General features: G+C 62.1%; 1 protein-coding gene across 1 annotated transcript; it reads left to right on the forward strand.

Moving 5' to 3' along the window:
* Positions 1–166: 166 nt before the first annotated feature.
* BO70DRAFT_343322 (uncharacterized protein) lies at positions 167–12,170 on the forward strand (the record flags this gene model as incomplete). The annotated part of the gene is made up of 7 exons (XM_025541416.1): positions 167–3,693; positions 3,743–4,052; positions 4,266–4,445; positions 4,472–6,768; positions 6,856–7,514; positions 7,570–10,041; positions 10,105–12,170. The coding sequence occupies 7 exons, from the start codon at positions 167–169 to the stop codon at positions 12,168–12,170; spliced, it is 11,511 nt and encodes a 3,836-aa protein (XP_025396128.1).
* Positions 12,171–12,776: the final 606 nt, after the last annotated feature.

Genomic DNA, 12,776 nt, shown 5'->3' on the forward strand with positions numbered 1-12,776 from the left:
GATCCTTTGCAATGGATTCCGTACGACCTCTGTGAGTAGACAGCTCCAGCAGGACAGCCGCCTCTATATACCCCCGGACTTCCAAAGTCCTGCATCTCAGATCATACGATTCTCATACGATACCCCCCTGCCCCCCTGCTGTCAGCTCCTCTCTCCTCCTACACCAATGCATCCTTCGTCTCCATCGGAGCCCATCGCCATCATTGGCAGCAGTTGCCGGTATCCGGGCCCGGCCAAGAACCCTTCCCACCTGTGGCAGTTGCTTTGCGACCCTTACGACCTCTCCAAGAAAGCTCCCGCCGACCGATTCAATATCGACGGTTTTTATCACTCCATCGGTGAGCATCATGGGACGACCAATGCTCCCAAGGCCTACTGGCTGGATGGGGACGTGCGGATGTTCGATGCCCCCTTCTTCAGCATCACACCCAAGGAGGCCGAAGCTATCGATCCCCAGAGCAAGATTCTCCTGGAGGTCGTCTACGAGGGCATGGAGTCAGCCGGCCTGACCCTGCAGGGCTGCGCGGGGAAGAAAGTGGGCGTCTTCGCCGGCCTGATGACGGCCGACTATGAGCTGATGACGGGCAAGGACGATGTCACTGCCAGCCAGTACACGGTAACAGGCACCTCGCGGTCCCTGGTATCCAACCGCCTGTCCTACTTCTTCAACTGGAACGGTCCTTCCATGACCATTGACACGGCGTGCTCGTCAAGTCTGGTAGCCATGCATCAGGCCGTGCTTAGTCTACGCTCCGGCGAATGCTCGCTGGCCTGCGTGGCTGGAGCGAATATCATGCTCGGCCCCGACACCTTCATCATCGAATCCAGCCTGCACATGCTGTCCCCGGACGGGCAGTCCAGGATGTGGGATGCCTCTGCCAACGGCTATGCGCGTGGCGAAGGCGCCGGATGTTTCTTCATCAAGACCCTGTCTCAGGCCCTGGCGGACGGCGACGGGATCGAGTGTATCATCCGCGAGACGGGCGTCAACTCGGACGGCCGCACCAAAGGCATCACCATGCCCAGCCCTGATGCACAGGCGGCTTTGATCCGCGATACCTACTACCGCTCCGGGCTGGACCCGCAGAATCCCCTCCACCGGTGTCAGTACTTTGAAGCCCACGGCACAGGCACACAGGCGGGAGATCCTCGGGAGGCCGAGGCCATCCACCGCGCCTTCTTCGGGATGCCAGGTGATTCGAGTAACGAGGTGGAAGGCAGCCTGCTTGTCGGCTCAATCAAGACGATCATCGGGCATACGGAGGGCGCGGCCGGGGTGGCGGGCGTCCTGAAGGCCTCGATGGCCTTGCAACAGGGCGTCATCCCCCCCAACCAGCACTTCCACAACGTTAACCCTTCTGTTGCCCCGTTTATGCAACGCCTATGTATTCCCACAGCGCTGACTCCTTGGCCGACGACAGAGCCCGGACAGCCATTACGAGCCAGCGTCAACTCGTTCGGCTTCGGGGGGACGAATTCGCACGCCATTCTGGAGAAGTACGACCCGGCAATCCACGGCCGAGCGACGACGGCATTGGCAGTTCCGTCCACATCAGCGAGCCTGCCCTTCGTCTTCTCGGCCAACTCAGATCAGGCTCTCGTCCAGATGGTCGATCGGTACCGCGAATACCTGGCCACCCATCCGGCCATCCAACTGAACGATCTAGCTCATACGCTGGCCTTCCGTCGTTCGCCTCTCGCCCAGAAACTCTCCTTCCCACCAACAAATAGCATCGACGCCCTGATCCAGAGCATGGAAGGCAAGCTGACTGCCGCGCGAGAGTCCTCTTCAGACATCGGGGTGCGGACCAAGCCGGGCGAGAGCGCAACGCGGATCCTGGGGATCTTCACGGGGCAGGGTGCCCAATGGCCCACCATGGGAAAAGCGCTCCTCGAGACCTCCCCGTCCTTCCGCAGTTCTATGCAAGCCCTAGACGAGGTGCTGCAGGGATGTCCCACCCCTCCCCGCTGGTCTCTCATCACCGAGCTGCTGGCCCCACCAGGCCAGTCGCGTCTCCAGGAAGCCAGCCTCTCCCAGCCCCTATGCACGGCCATTCAGATCGCCCTGGTCGACCTGCTGAGGCAATCTGGCGTCCACCTCGACGCTGTCGTCGGCCACTCATCCGGTGAAATTGGCGCCGCCTACGCCGCAGGCTCTCTCACAGCCCGCGACGCCATCCTGATCGCCTACTACCGTGGTGTGCACGCCAAGCTGGCCCGCAGTCCAAACGGAGACTCGGGGGCCATGATGGCCGTCGGAATGGGCGTCGATGAGGCATTGGATTTCTGCAGCCATGTCGATCTGGCCGGAAGAGTCTTCATCGCAGCTAGCAACGGCGGCGCTAGTGTCACCCTCAGTGGTGATGAGATCGCCATCCATCGCGCCAAGGCCCTCCTCGACGAGGAGAAGCGCTTCTGTCGACTGCTCAAGGTCGATACAGCGTACCACTCGCATCATATGGACCCCTGTGCGGACCCCTATCTGCAATCGCTCAAGGCCTGCGGCATCAACGCCCAGCTATCCAAACCCGAATGTCCCTGGGTCAGTAGTGTATACGGCCCAGCCGGGTCTCCGACAGCCCTGGAGCTCTCAGGACGGTACTGGCGCGACAATATGGTGCAGCCGGTGCTTTTCTACGAAGCGCTGACCCGCGTGCTGGCCCAAAACGGGCCATTCGACCTGGTGCTGGAAATTGGACCACACCCTGCCCTGAAGGGCCCGGCTATGCAGACCATTCAGGAGTCCATCGGTCGGAAACTGCCCTATTCGGGCGTGCTGAACCGTGGCGGCGACGACAGCACTGCGTTCGCCGACGCCCTCGGCATGATTTGGACCTATCTCGGCCCTGCGGCCGTCGACCTGGCAGCCTATGCCCGGAGCACGGCAGGGGGTGCCTCCTACAAGCTGGTCAGGGATCGGGCCCTGCCGTCCTACCCATGGGAGCACGACCGACCGCACCTGCGTCAACCACGCACGATGAGGCAGTATCTCAATCGCCCGACCCTCCCGCACGAGCTGCTGGGCATCCGCACTCCCGACGACACCCCCTCCGAGTACCGGTGGCGTAATATCCTGACCCCCGCCATGTTGCCGTGGCTACAGCACCACCGCTTCCAGAGCCAGATCATCGTGCCTGCGACAGCATACTGCGTGATGGCGCTGGACGCGGCCCGGGCTATGGCCACTGGCTATGGGAAGAATGTGGGGATGGTCGAGATCCAGGACTTGTTGATCCGGAACGGCATCACGATGGAGGACGACACGCAGGGCATCGAGATCCTGGCCAGTCTGCAGTACGATGCCGTCCTGTCGACGGAACATACCCTGGTCACCACCTTCACCCTCAACTGGACGCCCCTATCGGGTAACCTCCCGACCAAGCTTGCGGTCAGTGGGCGGGTGGTGGTCGACACCAGCGTGGCCAGCCCTAACGCCCTCCCCCAGCGGGTGCAGAACGCTGCCAGCACGACGCCCATCGACCTCGACGCGTTTTACGAGTCCATGAGTGACATCGGCCTCGCCTACACCGAGCCTTTCCGCGCCCTGGTTGGCCTAAATCGTCGCATGAACTTTGCCTCGGCGCAGCTGCAGAAGCCCCATCCGCTGGATCCGTCAGAGCTGTCCGTCCGCCCTGCTCTGCTGGACGCATGTTGCCAGACCATCTTCGCCGCGATCGCTGCACCGGCAGACGGGTGAGCGTTTCCCTGTTACCCAGCGTATGGAATAAGCTAACCAAGCCAGGACCCTCTGGACATCGTTCCTGCCTCAGAGCATCGCGCGCCTGCGCTTCAACCCCGCCCTCTGCGAGGTCGATCCGACCACTAGCCACCTACTCGACGTCGAAGCAACCGTCACCCGGTTCGAGCGGACTTCCACCAAAGGCCCCGCCAGCTTCCGCGGCGACGTGGAGATCTACAACGCGACGGGGCAGATGGAGATCCAGATCCAGGGATTGACCGTGCAGTCCTTCGCCACGGCAAGCAGCGCGGATGACCGCGAGCTGTACCTGCAGACGATCTACAAGCGGGACCCATGGACGGGCTTTGACCCGGTCGAGTCCACAGGCGACATCCCCGTCAATCAGGATCTGGCAAACTTATGTGCGATGATCTCGGACTCGTATCTGGATCCGTCCCGCGCAACCCCAGAGCTGGAGGCCGCCATCGCTGCCTCTCCGCATCAGCGGTATCTCAATCTACTCAAGGCCTGTGGCGATGTCATGCCGGGGCTGATGTCCGGTGTGACGAAAGAGATCCTGCGCGAGAGCGAGGAGGTCTCTGCGTTCCTGAAATCCCTCACCCATGTGGTTGACCGCATTACCCATCGCCATGCGCATATCAATGTGCTTGAGATCGATCTCGGCGGTGCGGAGCCCCTCACCAGCTCCATTCTGGAGGGTTTGGGTCGGCAGTACGCGTCATATACATATGCCGGTCCGCAGGGGGTGCGGTGCCCCCGCTAGTGCGCGAGATGCTGCGCTCCCAGCCCCAGACGGTTTCTCACGTGGAGATACAGAAGGATGAGCCGGGGCTGGGGCTCCAGCAGCAGGAAGAGAGCTTTGATCTTGTTGTCATATCAAGGATGGGTGGGATGGGCGCCGGGGTGGAAGCTCAGGCCGCGGCCGTCCGCGGTCTGATGCATGCGGGAGGGTTCCTGATCGCTGTTCATTCGGACGGCGCCATGATGCAGGAACGTCTGCTTCGACTGCTGCGCAGCGGCAACACTGCCGACCAGCAAGCCCCGACCCCGTCTGGCGTCTCCTTCGAGGAATGCGGGTTCTCTGCCCCCGTCCACCACCACCGCTCCCTCCGGACGGGGATGTCGCTGTCCGTCGCCCAGGCTACCAGTCCGGAGATTCTTATGCTGCAGTCGCCTATCCAACATGCTCCGTTGCTTGGGATCACCGGAAAGGTGCTCATCATCGGAGGCAGGAAGCCGGAGACGCGCGGCATGGTGCAGCGAATGCAGGAAGTCTTATCTCAGAGCCAATGCCAGGTTCTGGTCGCTGACAGTCTGGAAGACCTGCGCGCCCAGGACGTCGCGGGCGTTCAATCCACCGTTCTTCTAGCTGACCTGGACGAGCCTATCTTGCGGGACATCAGCGCGAGCTCCCTTCCCACTCTGCAGGCCATCTTCAGTCCTAACCGCTACGTCCTGTGGCTCACGCAGCAGTCCATGACAGAGAATCCGTGGCACGCTGCGTCAATGGGCCTCGGCCGGACGGTGAAGAGTGAGACTCCGCAGCTGGAACTCCAGTTCTTGGATCTCGATACCCTCACTGGGGTGGAGGACCTGGTGACCGCATCGTTCCTGAGACTGGCGTATGCGTCGGAGAAGGGCACCAAGGGGCTGACGTGGACGGATGAGTCGGAGCTGCGTCTCGTGGATGGAAATCTCCTGATTCCCAGGGTGGTGCCGATCCCGCGACTGAATGACCGGTTGAATTCCGCGCGGAGGACAATTACTCGCGACGTGGATGGCGGAGACGCAAAGGCGCCGGTGGAGTTGCTGGTGACGGAGGAACGGGGTGAGGAGGTGTATTCGGTGCAGAGCCAGACTGAGGTTGTGAGTGACGGGCAGACAGTGCGTGTCAAGACTCTGTATAACAGCCTCGCGGCCCTGAAGGTCGATGGGGATGGCAGCGCGTTGATGGCGGGACTGGGTGTCCGTGAGGATGGGAAACACGTCCTGTTCCTGGCACCTCAGAACTCCTCGTGGGTGACCGTTCCGCAGGCCTGGACTCAAGAGATCGATGACAACGTTAAGGATGATGCCTCTGCAGCGGCATTCCTCTTGAGGATCACCCTCGCCAGCCGGATTCTGGCGACTGGAAACCCGATCTTACCCCTGGCGGTGCTGGAGGCCGACTCTCTTTTTGCGTCTGCCATGGACTTCTTGCTCGAGAAAGACGGCCAGCGGAGCTGCCACTATGTCACCAGCTCCCAGGAGCTGGCGTTGAAGGATGATCGCTTCCTCTTTGTCCATCCACACTCCTCTCAGCGCGTTCTGCGGGCCGCTCTCCCGGCGACTCTTGGGTCGATATTTGACCTGAGCGTTGGCTCTCCCCTGGCTGGTGCTCTCTCCTCGTACGGACATATCGTACCGGCATCGTCCCTGGCAGGGGTGTCGAGTAGCGTCACGGCCGAGAGCGTTGACACGGTGGCACTGCAACTGACACAAGACTGGCTGCGCACCAAGCCATCCCAGGTGGGCACGACGGCCATCCGCCCCGTGGCCGAGTTAGTAGGGCAAGATCACCCCCAGCCCATCCTGACTCTGGTGGACTGGACCCGACCCGACAAGCTGCCCTCGCGCATCCGACCCATCGATCCCGCCAGCGTGCTCTCGCCAGAAAGGACCTACGTCTTCGTCGGCCTGGCTGGAGATCTCGGTGAAAGTCTCTGTCGCTTGATGGCGCTGCACGGGGCGCGACACTTCGTCATTGCCAGCCGGAACCCCGTCAAGGCGGAGGGCTGGGCTCAGGATCTCCGCACTCGGGGTGTCCAAGTCCATCTGGCCTCTCTTGATGTGACGAGCCTCGACGCTGTTCGCCAACTGGAACGAACCCTCAAGGACCCTGCCACCGGACACCCTCCCGTGGGCGGGGTGGTCAACGGGGCCATGCTGTTGTCCGATGGACTGTTCGCTGACATGACTCTAGAAAGTCTGCAGAGAGTGATGGACCCCAAGACGGTCGGATCACAGAATCTGAGCGATGTCTTCTGCGACCCGGGCCTGGACTTCTTCATCATGCTCTCGTCGTTGACGTGCTTGGGCGGTAACCCAGGACAGGCCAACTATACGGCCGCGAATATGGTGAGTTTCAATCGGAGACATATTCCTACCCCACCCAGCTCTTTCCCCAGTGGCACAATCTCACTGACAAACACGAAACAGTACATGGCGGGCGTCGCTGGCCAACGCCGCAACAGAGGTCTGGCCGGCTCGGTCTTGGACATTGGCATCCTGTACGGCATCGGGTACGTCAACCGGGTCGACGGGGCCGAGATCTACCAGAACCTGCGCCGCCAGGGCTACCTGCCCATCTCGGAGCGGGACGTGCACGAGATTTTCGTCGAGGCGATCCTGACCGGACATGCCGGGAGCGCGTTCCCCTCGCAGATCTCGACGGGATTGCAGCGCTGGAGCCCGAATGCGGAGGTGCCGCTGCCGTGGTATCAGGATCCGAAGTTCGCGCACCACCGGCTCCTCGCTGATGGGGGAGCTTCCGCGGGATCCGGGGCAGGGTCAGGCGGCGGTGCGCAGACCGTCCAGGCGTTGTTGCTGGAGAGTAAGACTGCAGAGAGCATTGCCGAGACGCTGCAGACGGCTCTGGCGGGATTCCTGGAGTCGATGTTGCGGCTGCCCGCTGGCAGTGTGAAGAGTGATATGCCCATTACCGATCTGGGCGTGGATTCGCTGGCGGCGGTGGATATTCGGTCCTGGTTCCTCAAGGAGGTTAAGCAGGACATGCCGGTCCTGAAGATCCTGGGTGGCTCGTCTCTGGCGACACGTAAGTCCCTCCCCTGTTCTGTCCTGTCCTGTAGGTACTAACACACATTGTCCAGTATGCCAGGAAGTGTCCGTCGAGATCGAAGAAAGCCGCAAGACCGCCACGACTGACGACGACGAGGACGCAACCACCGAGGAAGACACCAGCAGTGCGGCATCCGACCTGTTCAACTCCCTCCATCTCGCCCCTTCGACAGACCTCAGCTCGGAGCCCGACGACGCGGATCCCGAGCGCCTGGAGCAGATTGCGCCGATGTCCTTCGGCCAGGCGCGCATGTGGTTTCCCTTCCTGCTGCTGGACGACAAGACGACTTACAACTGCACGACGTCGTACCGACTGCGTGGGCCCCTGGACGTCGACCGCTACGAACGGGCCATCCAGTCTGTCGTGCGCAAGCACGCCATCTTCCGCACCTGCTTCTACACCGAATCCGACGAGCACTCCTCCAGCGAGGCCATGCAAGCCGTATCGGCCACCTCGCGCTTCAAGCTCAACATCGTGCATGACCCCGACGACACGGCCGCCGTGGACCACGAGACAGCCCTAATCGCCGGCCACTCGTACGCCCTCGGCGCCGGCGACGTGTTCATCGCCACCCTCATCCAACACTCTGCGACCTACCACACCGTCATCTTCGGATACCACCACATCATCGTGGACGGGGTCAGCTGGCAACATTTCCTGCAAGAGGTCGAGCGCTTCTACACCTCCACCGCCACCTCCGCCTCCCCAGCGGCGGACTACCTCGACTTCGCCATCAAGCAACAGGCGGACCTGACCTCCCCCTCGCAGACCAAGAAACGGACGTTCTGGAAGGACCAGTTCACCCCGTCCGCCCCGTCCCCTATCCCCCTCCTCCCGTTCGCACGCGTGCCCGACCGAAAGCCCCTGCAGCAGTACTCGGTCCGCGAGCACTTCATCGAGTTCGACCGGTCGCTGGTATCGCGGATCAAATCCGTCGCGACAGCAAACCACAGCACGACGTTCCACGTCTACCTCGCCGCGCTGCAGGTGATGCTGTACCGGCTGCTCAACGTGACGGACGTGTGCATCGGAATCACCGACGCGAACCGGTCCGACCCCGCGCACCTCGACACGATCGGTCTGATGCTGGATTCTCTCCCGCTGTGGTTCCGCCACTCGCACGGGGGGGAGACCTTCGCGGAGCGTCTCCAGCAGACCCGCTCGCTGGTGTACTCCGCCCTCGGCAACAGTGGTATCCCGCTGGACGTGATCCTCGCCGACTCCGGGATCGAATCGTCCACGACGCATCTGCCGCTCTTCCAGGTCCTGGTTAACTACCGCATGGGCGCCTTCAAGCAGAAGTCCGTGGGCGAGGACGTGGCGCTGGATTTCCTGGCGTATGAGGACGCCAGGCATCCGTTCGACTTCATCATGAACATCGACGAGGAGGATGGGCGCGCCGGCCTGACCCTGTCGGTGCAGACGGCGCTGTATGATGTCGTGGCCGGGGAGGGGTTCCTGGGTGTCTTTACCCACTTTCTGGAGGTGCTTACCCAGGACCCTGGCGTGCCTTTCGGGGTGCATCGGGCATTCCCAAGGGAGATGGTGCAGAAGGGGACGGGCCTGGGGGTTGGGAGCGGGTGGGCCGGGGAGTGGCCCGCCACGCTGCCGGAGAGGGTGGAGGCGCAGGCGAGTCGGTTTGCGGCCGATGTGGCGGTGCAAGAGAGCAGTGTGGAGTGCAGCTATGCGGAGGTCATGGACAGGGTCCAGGGTATTATGGCCGTTTTGATGCAGCGGCATGGCATGGTGAAGGGATCCCGGGTCGGTGTGCTGGCGGGTCCCTCGCTCGGTTCCGTGCTGTCCCTGTTGGCGCTTCTCCGCGCGGGGGCGGTGTATGTTCCCCTGGATGAACGGAACTCGGATGAGAGACTCGCGGGCATTGTCCAGGACGCGTCCGTGGGGATCGTTATCTGCGATGCGCAGGCGGGGCAACGTGCGCGTGCACTGTTGTCTGGCGTTGACGGAGGCGAGGTGATGGATATCAGCCCGTGGACGGGAACCACAGCGCCCCCGAGAACAGCATCCAGAAACGAGGCCGCCTACCCGGCATCGCACGACCTGGCCATGATCATGTTCACCAGTGGATCGACCGGTCGTCCGAAGGGGATCATGCTGTCGCATGGCAATTTCCTCGCACATGTGCATGCCGCGACGACAGGCATGGGCCTGGGCCGGGAGACGGTGCTGCAGCAGAGTGCCCTGGGATACGATGCCTCGCTGGCGCAGATCTTCTATGCGTTGGCAAACGGAGGTAAGCTGGTCATGTCGAGCAACCGCTCCGAGATGGGCGAGATCGCCGCCGTGATGCAGCGCGAACGGGTCAGTTTGACCCTCATGGCGCCCTCCGAGTACGCGGTGCTGTTCCAGTACGGCGGCGAGGCGCTGGCCAAGTGCGATGCCTGGCGGGTGGCGATGTGCGGTGGTGAAGCCTTCACACCGCAGTTGAGACTGTGGTTCCGCCAGTTGAAGCCGACGGGCGGGCTGAAGGTGATGAATGCTTATGGTGGGTACCTCCTCCCCTTCTGTCCTTCTAGCAACCGGCCCGGTGACTGACGCAGTGCATTAGGCCCGACGGAAATATCCGTGGCATGCAACATCGGAGAGGTGGACTACCTGGACGAGACATTGGACGCGGAGACCCGCATTCCCATGGGCCGAGCCCTACCCGGATACTCCGTCATGCTGGTGGACGACTCGACCAACAGCCCCGTGCCGCTGGGCTGTCCGGGTCAGATTGCCGTGCATGGCCGCGCAGTGAGCAGCCTGGGGTATCTGAACAACGAGGCCCTGACGCGCGAGAAGTTCGTTCTGCTGTCCCAGGAGGGGGCATCGACGAGATGGTATCTGACTGGGGATATGGGCCGCATGGACGCCGACGGCCATGTCGCCTATCTGCGGCGGATCGGGCAGGACTCGCAGATCAAGCTGCGCGGCATGCGGATTGAGCTGAGCGAGGTGTCGAACGCCATTCTCGATCATGCCGGCGGAGGGATTTCCCACGCGGTGGTTGGCGTGCGCGGAGCCGATCTGGAGCAGTTCCTGGTGGCCTACGTGGTGCTGTCCTCGGCCAATACCGTCGGCAACCGGAACCCTGAGGAGTATCTCCAGGACGTGTTGCGAACGCTGCCCCTTCCGCTGGCGATGCGTCCGGCGCAAGCCATCCCCCTGCGCGCCCTCCCCACCAACGCCAGCGGCAAGCTGGACATGCCCGCCCTGGATGCGCTTCCGCTGCGCATCCCCAGCAGCCAACCCATCGACGGGAGAAGCCTCACTGCCACGGAGCAGCAGCTGAAATCCATCTGGGAGAGCGTGCTCGGCCAACGCCCCGGCCTGGCCATCAGCAAACACTCCAACTTCTTCTCTTCCGGCGGCAACTCCCTGCTGCTCCTGAAACTGCAGGCCGAAATCCGCAAGCAACTGGGAGCCGAGATGCCTCTGCCCGAGCTCTTCCGCATCAACACCCTCGAGAGCCTAGCCCTGACCATCCAAGACTCCTCCTCCTCCTCCTCCTCCTCGTCCCCCCTCCCTCCCAGCCAAGTCAACCCCTTCTCTTCCATTGACTGGGAATCCGAAACCCTCCCCCCCGCAGCCTCCCACCTGCACCCCTCCCATCTCTCCCAACTGCCCCTCCCCACCCGAAACCTCAGCGTCATCCTCACCGGCGCAACAGGCTTCCTCGGCCGCGCCATCGCGCGCGCCCTGCAGTCCCGCCCCGAGATCCAACAAATCCACTGCATCGCCGTGCGCAACCGGACCTCCGCCGCCGCGCGCGCCCTCGAAGCCAGCTGCCCGAAAGCAGTCCTGCACTCTGGATCGCTGACCCAGCCGCGTCTCGGTCTGGGCGACGACGAAGCGCGGCTCCTTTTCGCCGACGCCGCGGCCGTCATCCACAACGGCGCGGACGTGTCCTTCCTGAAACCCTACGCCACGCTGCGCGACGCCAACGTGGGGTCCACGCACGAGCTCCTTCGCCTATGCGGCGAGGTGGACGCCCACCCCGTGCCGATCCATTTCGTGTCCACGGCGGGCGTCGCGGCGCTCCTACCCCAACCCCAAGCCGGGGATGCTGGCGTTGTTCTGCACGCCGAGAGTCTCTCCGCGCACCGCCCCGGCTCCGCGACAGCGGCAGCGGTAGACGGATACGTGGCGTCGAAGTGGGCAGCCGAGGTGATGCTCGAGCGTGCCGCGGGGACAGGATCGCAGTCCGTGACGGTTTACCGCCCGTCGAGCATCACGGGTCCGGACGCGCCGATGCTGGATATCCTGCATACGGTGCTCCGACTGTCGATGGAGATGCGCACGGTGCCGAGCATGAAGGCGTGGGAGGGCGCGTTCGATCTGATCGGTGTGGAGGAGGCCGCGGAGGGTGTGGTCGGGGGTGTTTTGGGCAAGGCGACGAGTAAGAGCAAGACCGCGTTTGTGCATTTGTCCGGCCAGAGGGTCGTTCCGGTGGATGATGTGAAGCGGACGTTGGAGAAGGATGTCGGGTGTGCGTTTGAGGAGGTCGGCATGGCAGAGTGGCTGAGACGTGCTAGAGGTGTCGGGTTGAATGAACTCGTCGCGGCGTATCTGGGGGAGATGCTGGGGGAGCAGGGCGGGTGGAAGTTGCCCCGGGTTGAGAGGACTGTGTAGGAGTTGTCGGTTCAGTTGTCCCTGGGGGGATGTGGCAGGTGGACTTGGTGTCTTTCTTTCTTTCTTTCTTTCTTTCTTTTTTTCTTTCTTTCTTTCTTTGTTTTTTTGTTCCGTGGTGATATTCACTGGAACATTCACTTGGCCTTGTCTATGGTCATTTTCTAGGTAATTTCGAATCCTTCTGTGCTATTGTCGATTATATATATCATATGAAGTTTCCATCATAGACATAGGTACATGTGTAGATTGAATTGATTACATACTAAGCCTGTCCCCCCATCCTCTTTCGCTGTTCATCAACTATCAACTTGAAGAAACACATACACCCCCTGCCCTTTCCCCTCCTACCTTGATCCTCGGCCCACGACGCCCTAACAGAACCGTTCACCAAATGCCATCCAAAATGCTTTTCCAGCATCCTTAAAATCATCATACCAAGGAAGGAACCACGACGCCATCCCCAGACCCAATATACCCCCGAGCCACTAGCGAGTGCTCAGCTCGCCATTCCATGCCACCGCGGATTCCCGCGGAGGTGCCAGTGGCCATCTCTCTACCGCGATGTCCACCCTGGCGTTTTCCACGCTAGAAGCCCAGCCGATGCCA

This window comes from Aspergillus heteromorphus (genome assembly GCF_003184545.1).
Source record: "Aspergillus heteromorphus CBS 117.55 chromosome Unknown BO70scaffold_29, whole genome shotgun sequence".
Classification (NCBI taxonomy): Eukaryota; Fungi; Ascomycota; class Eurotiomycetes; order Eurotiales; family Aspergillaceae; genus Aspergillus; species Aspergillus heteromorphus.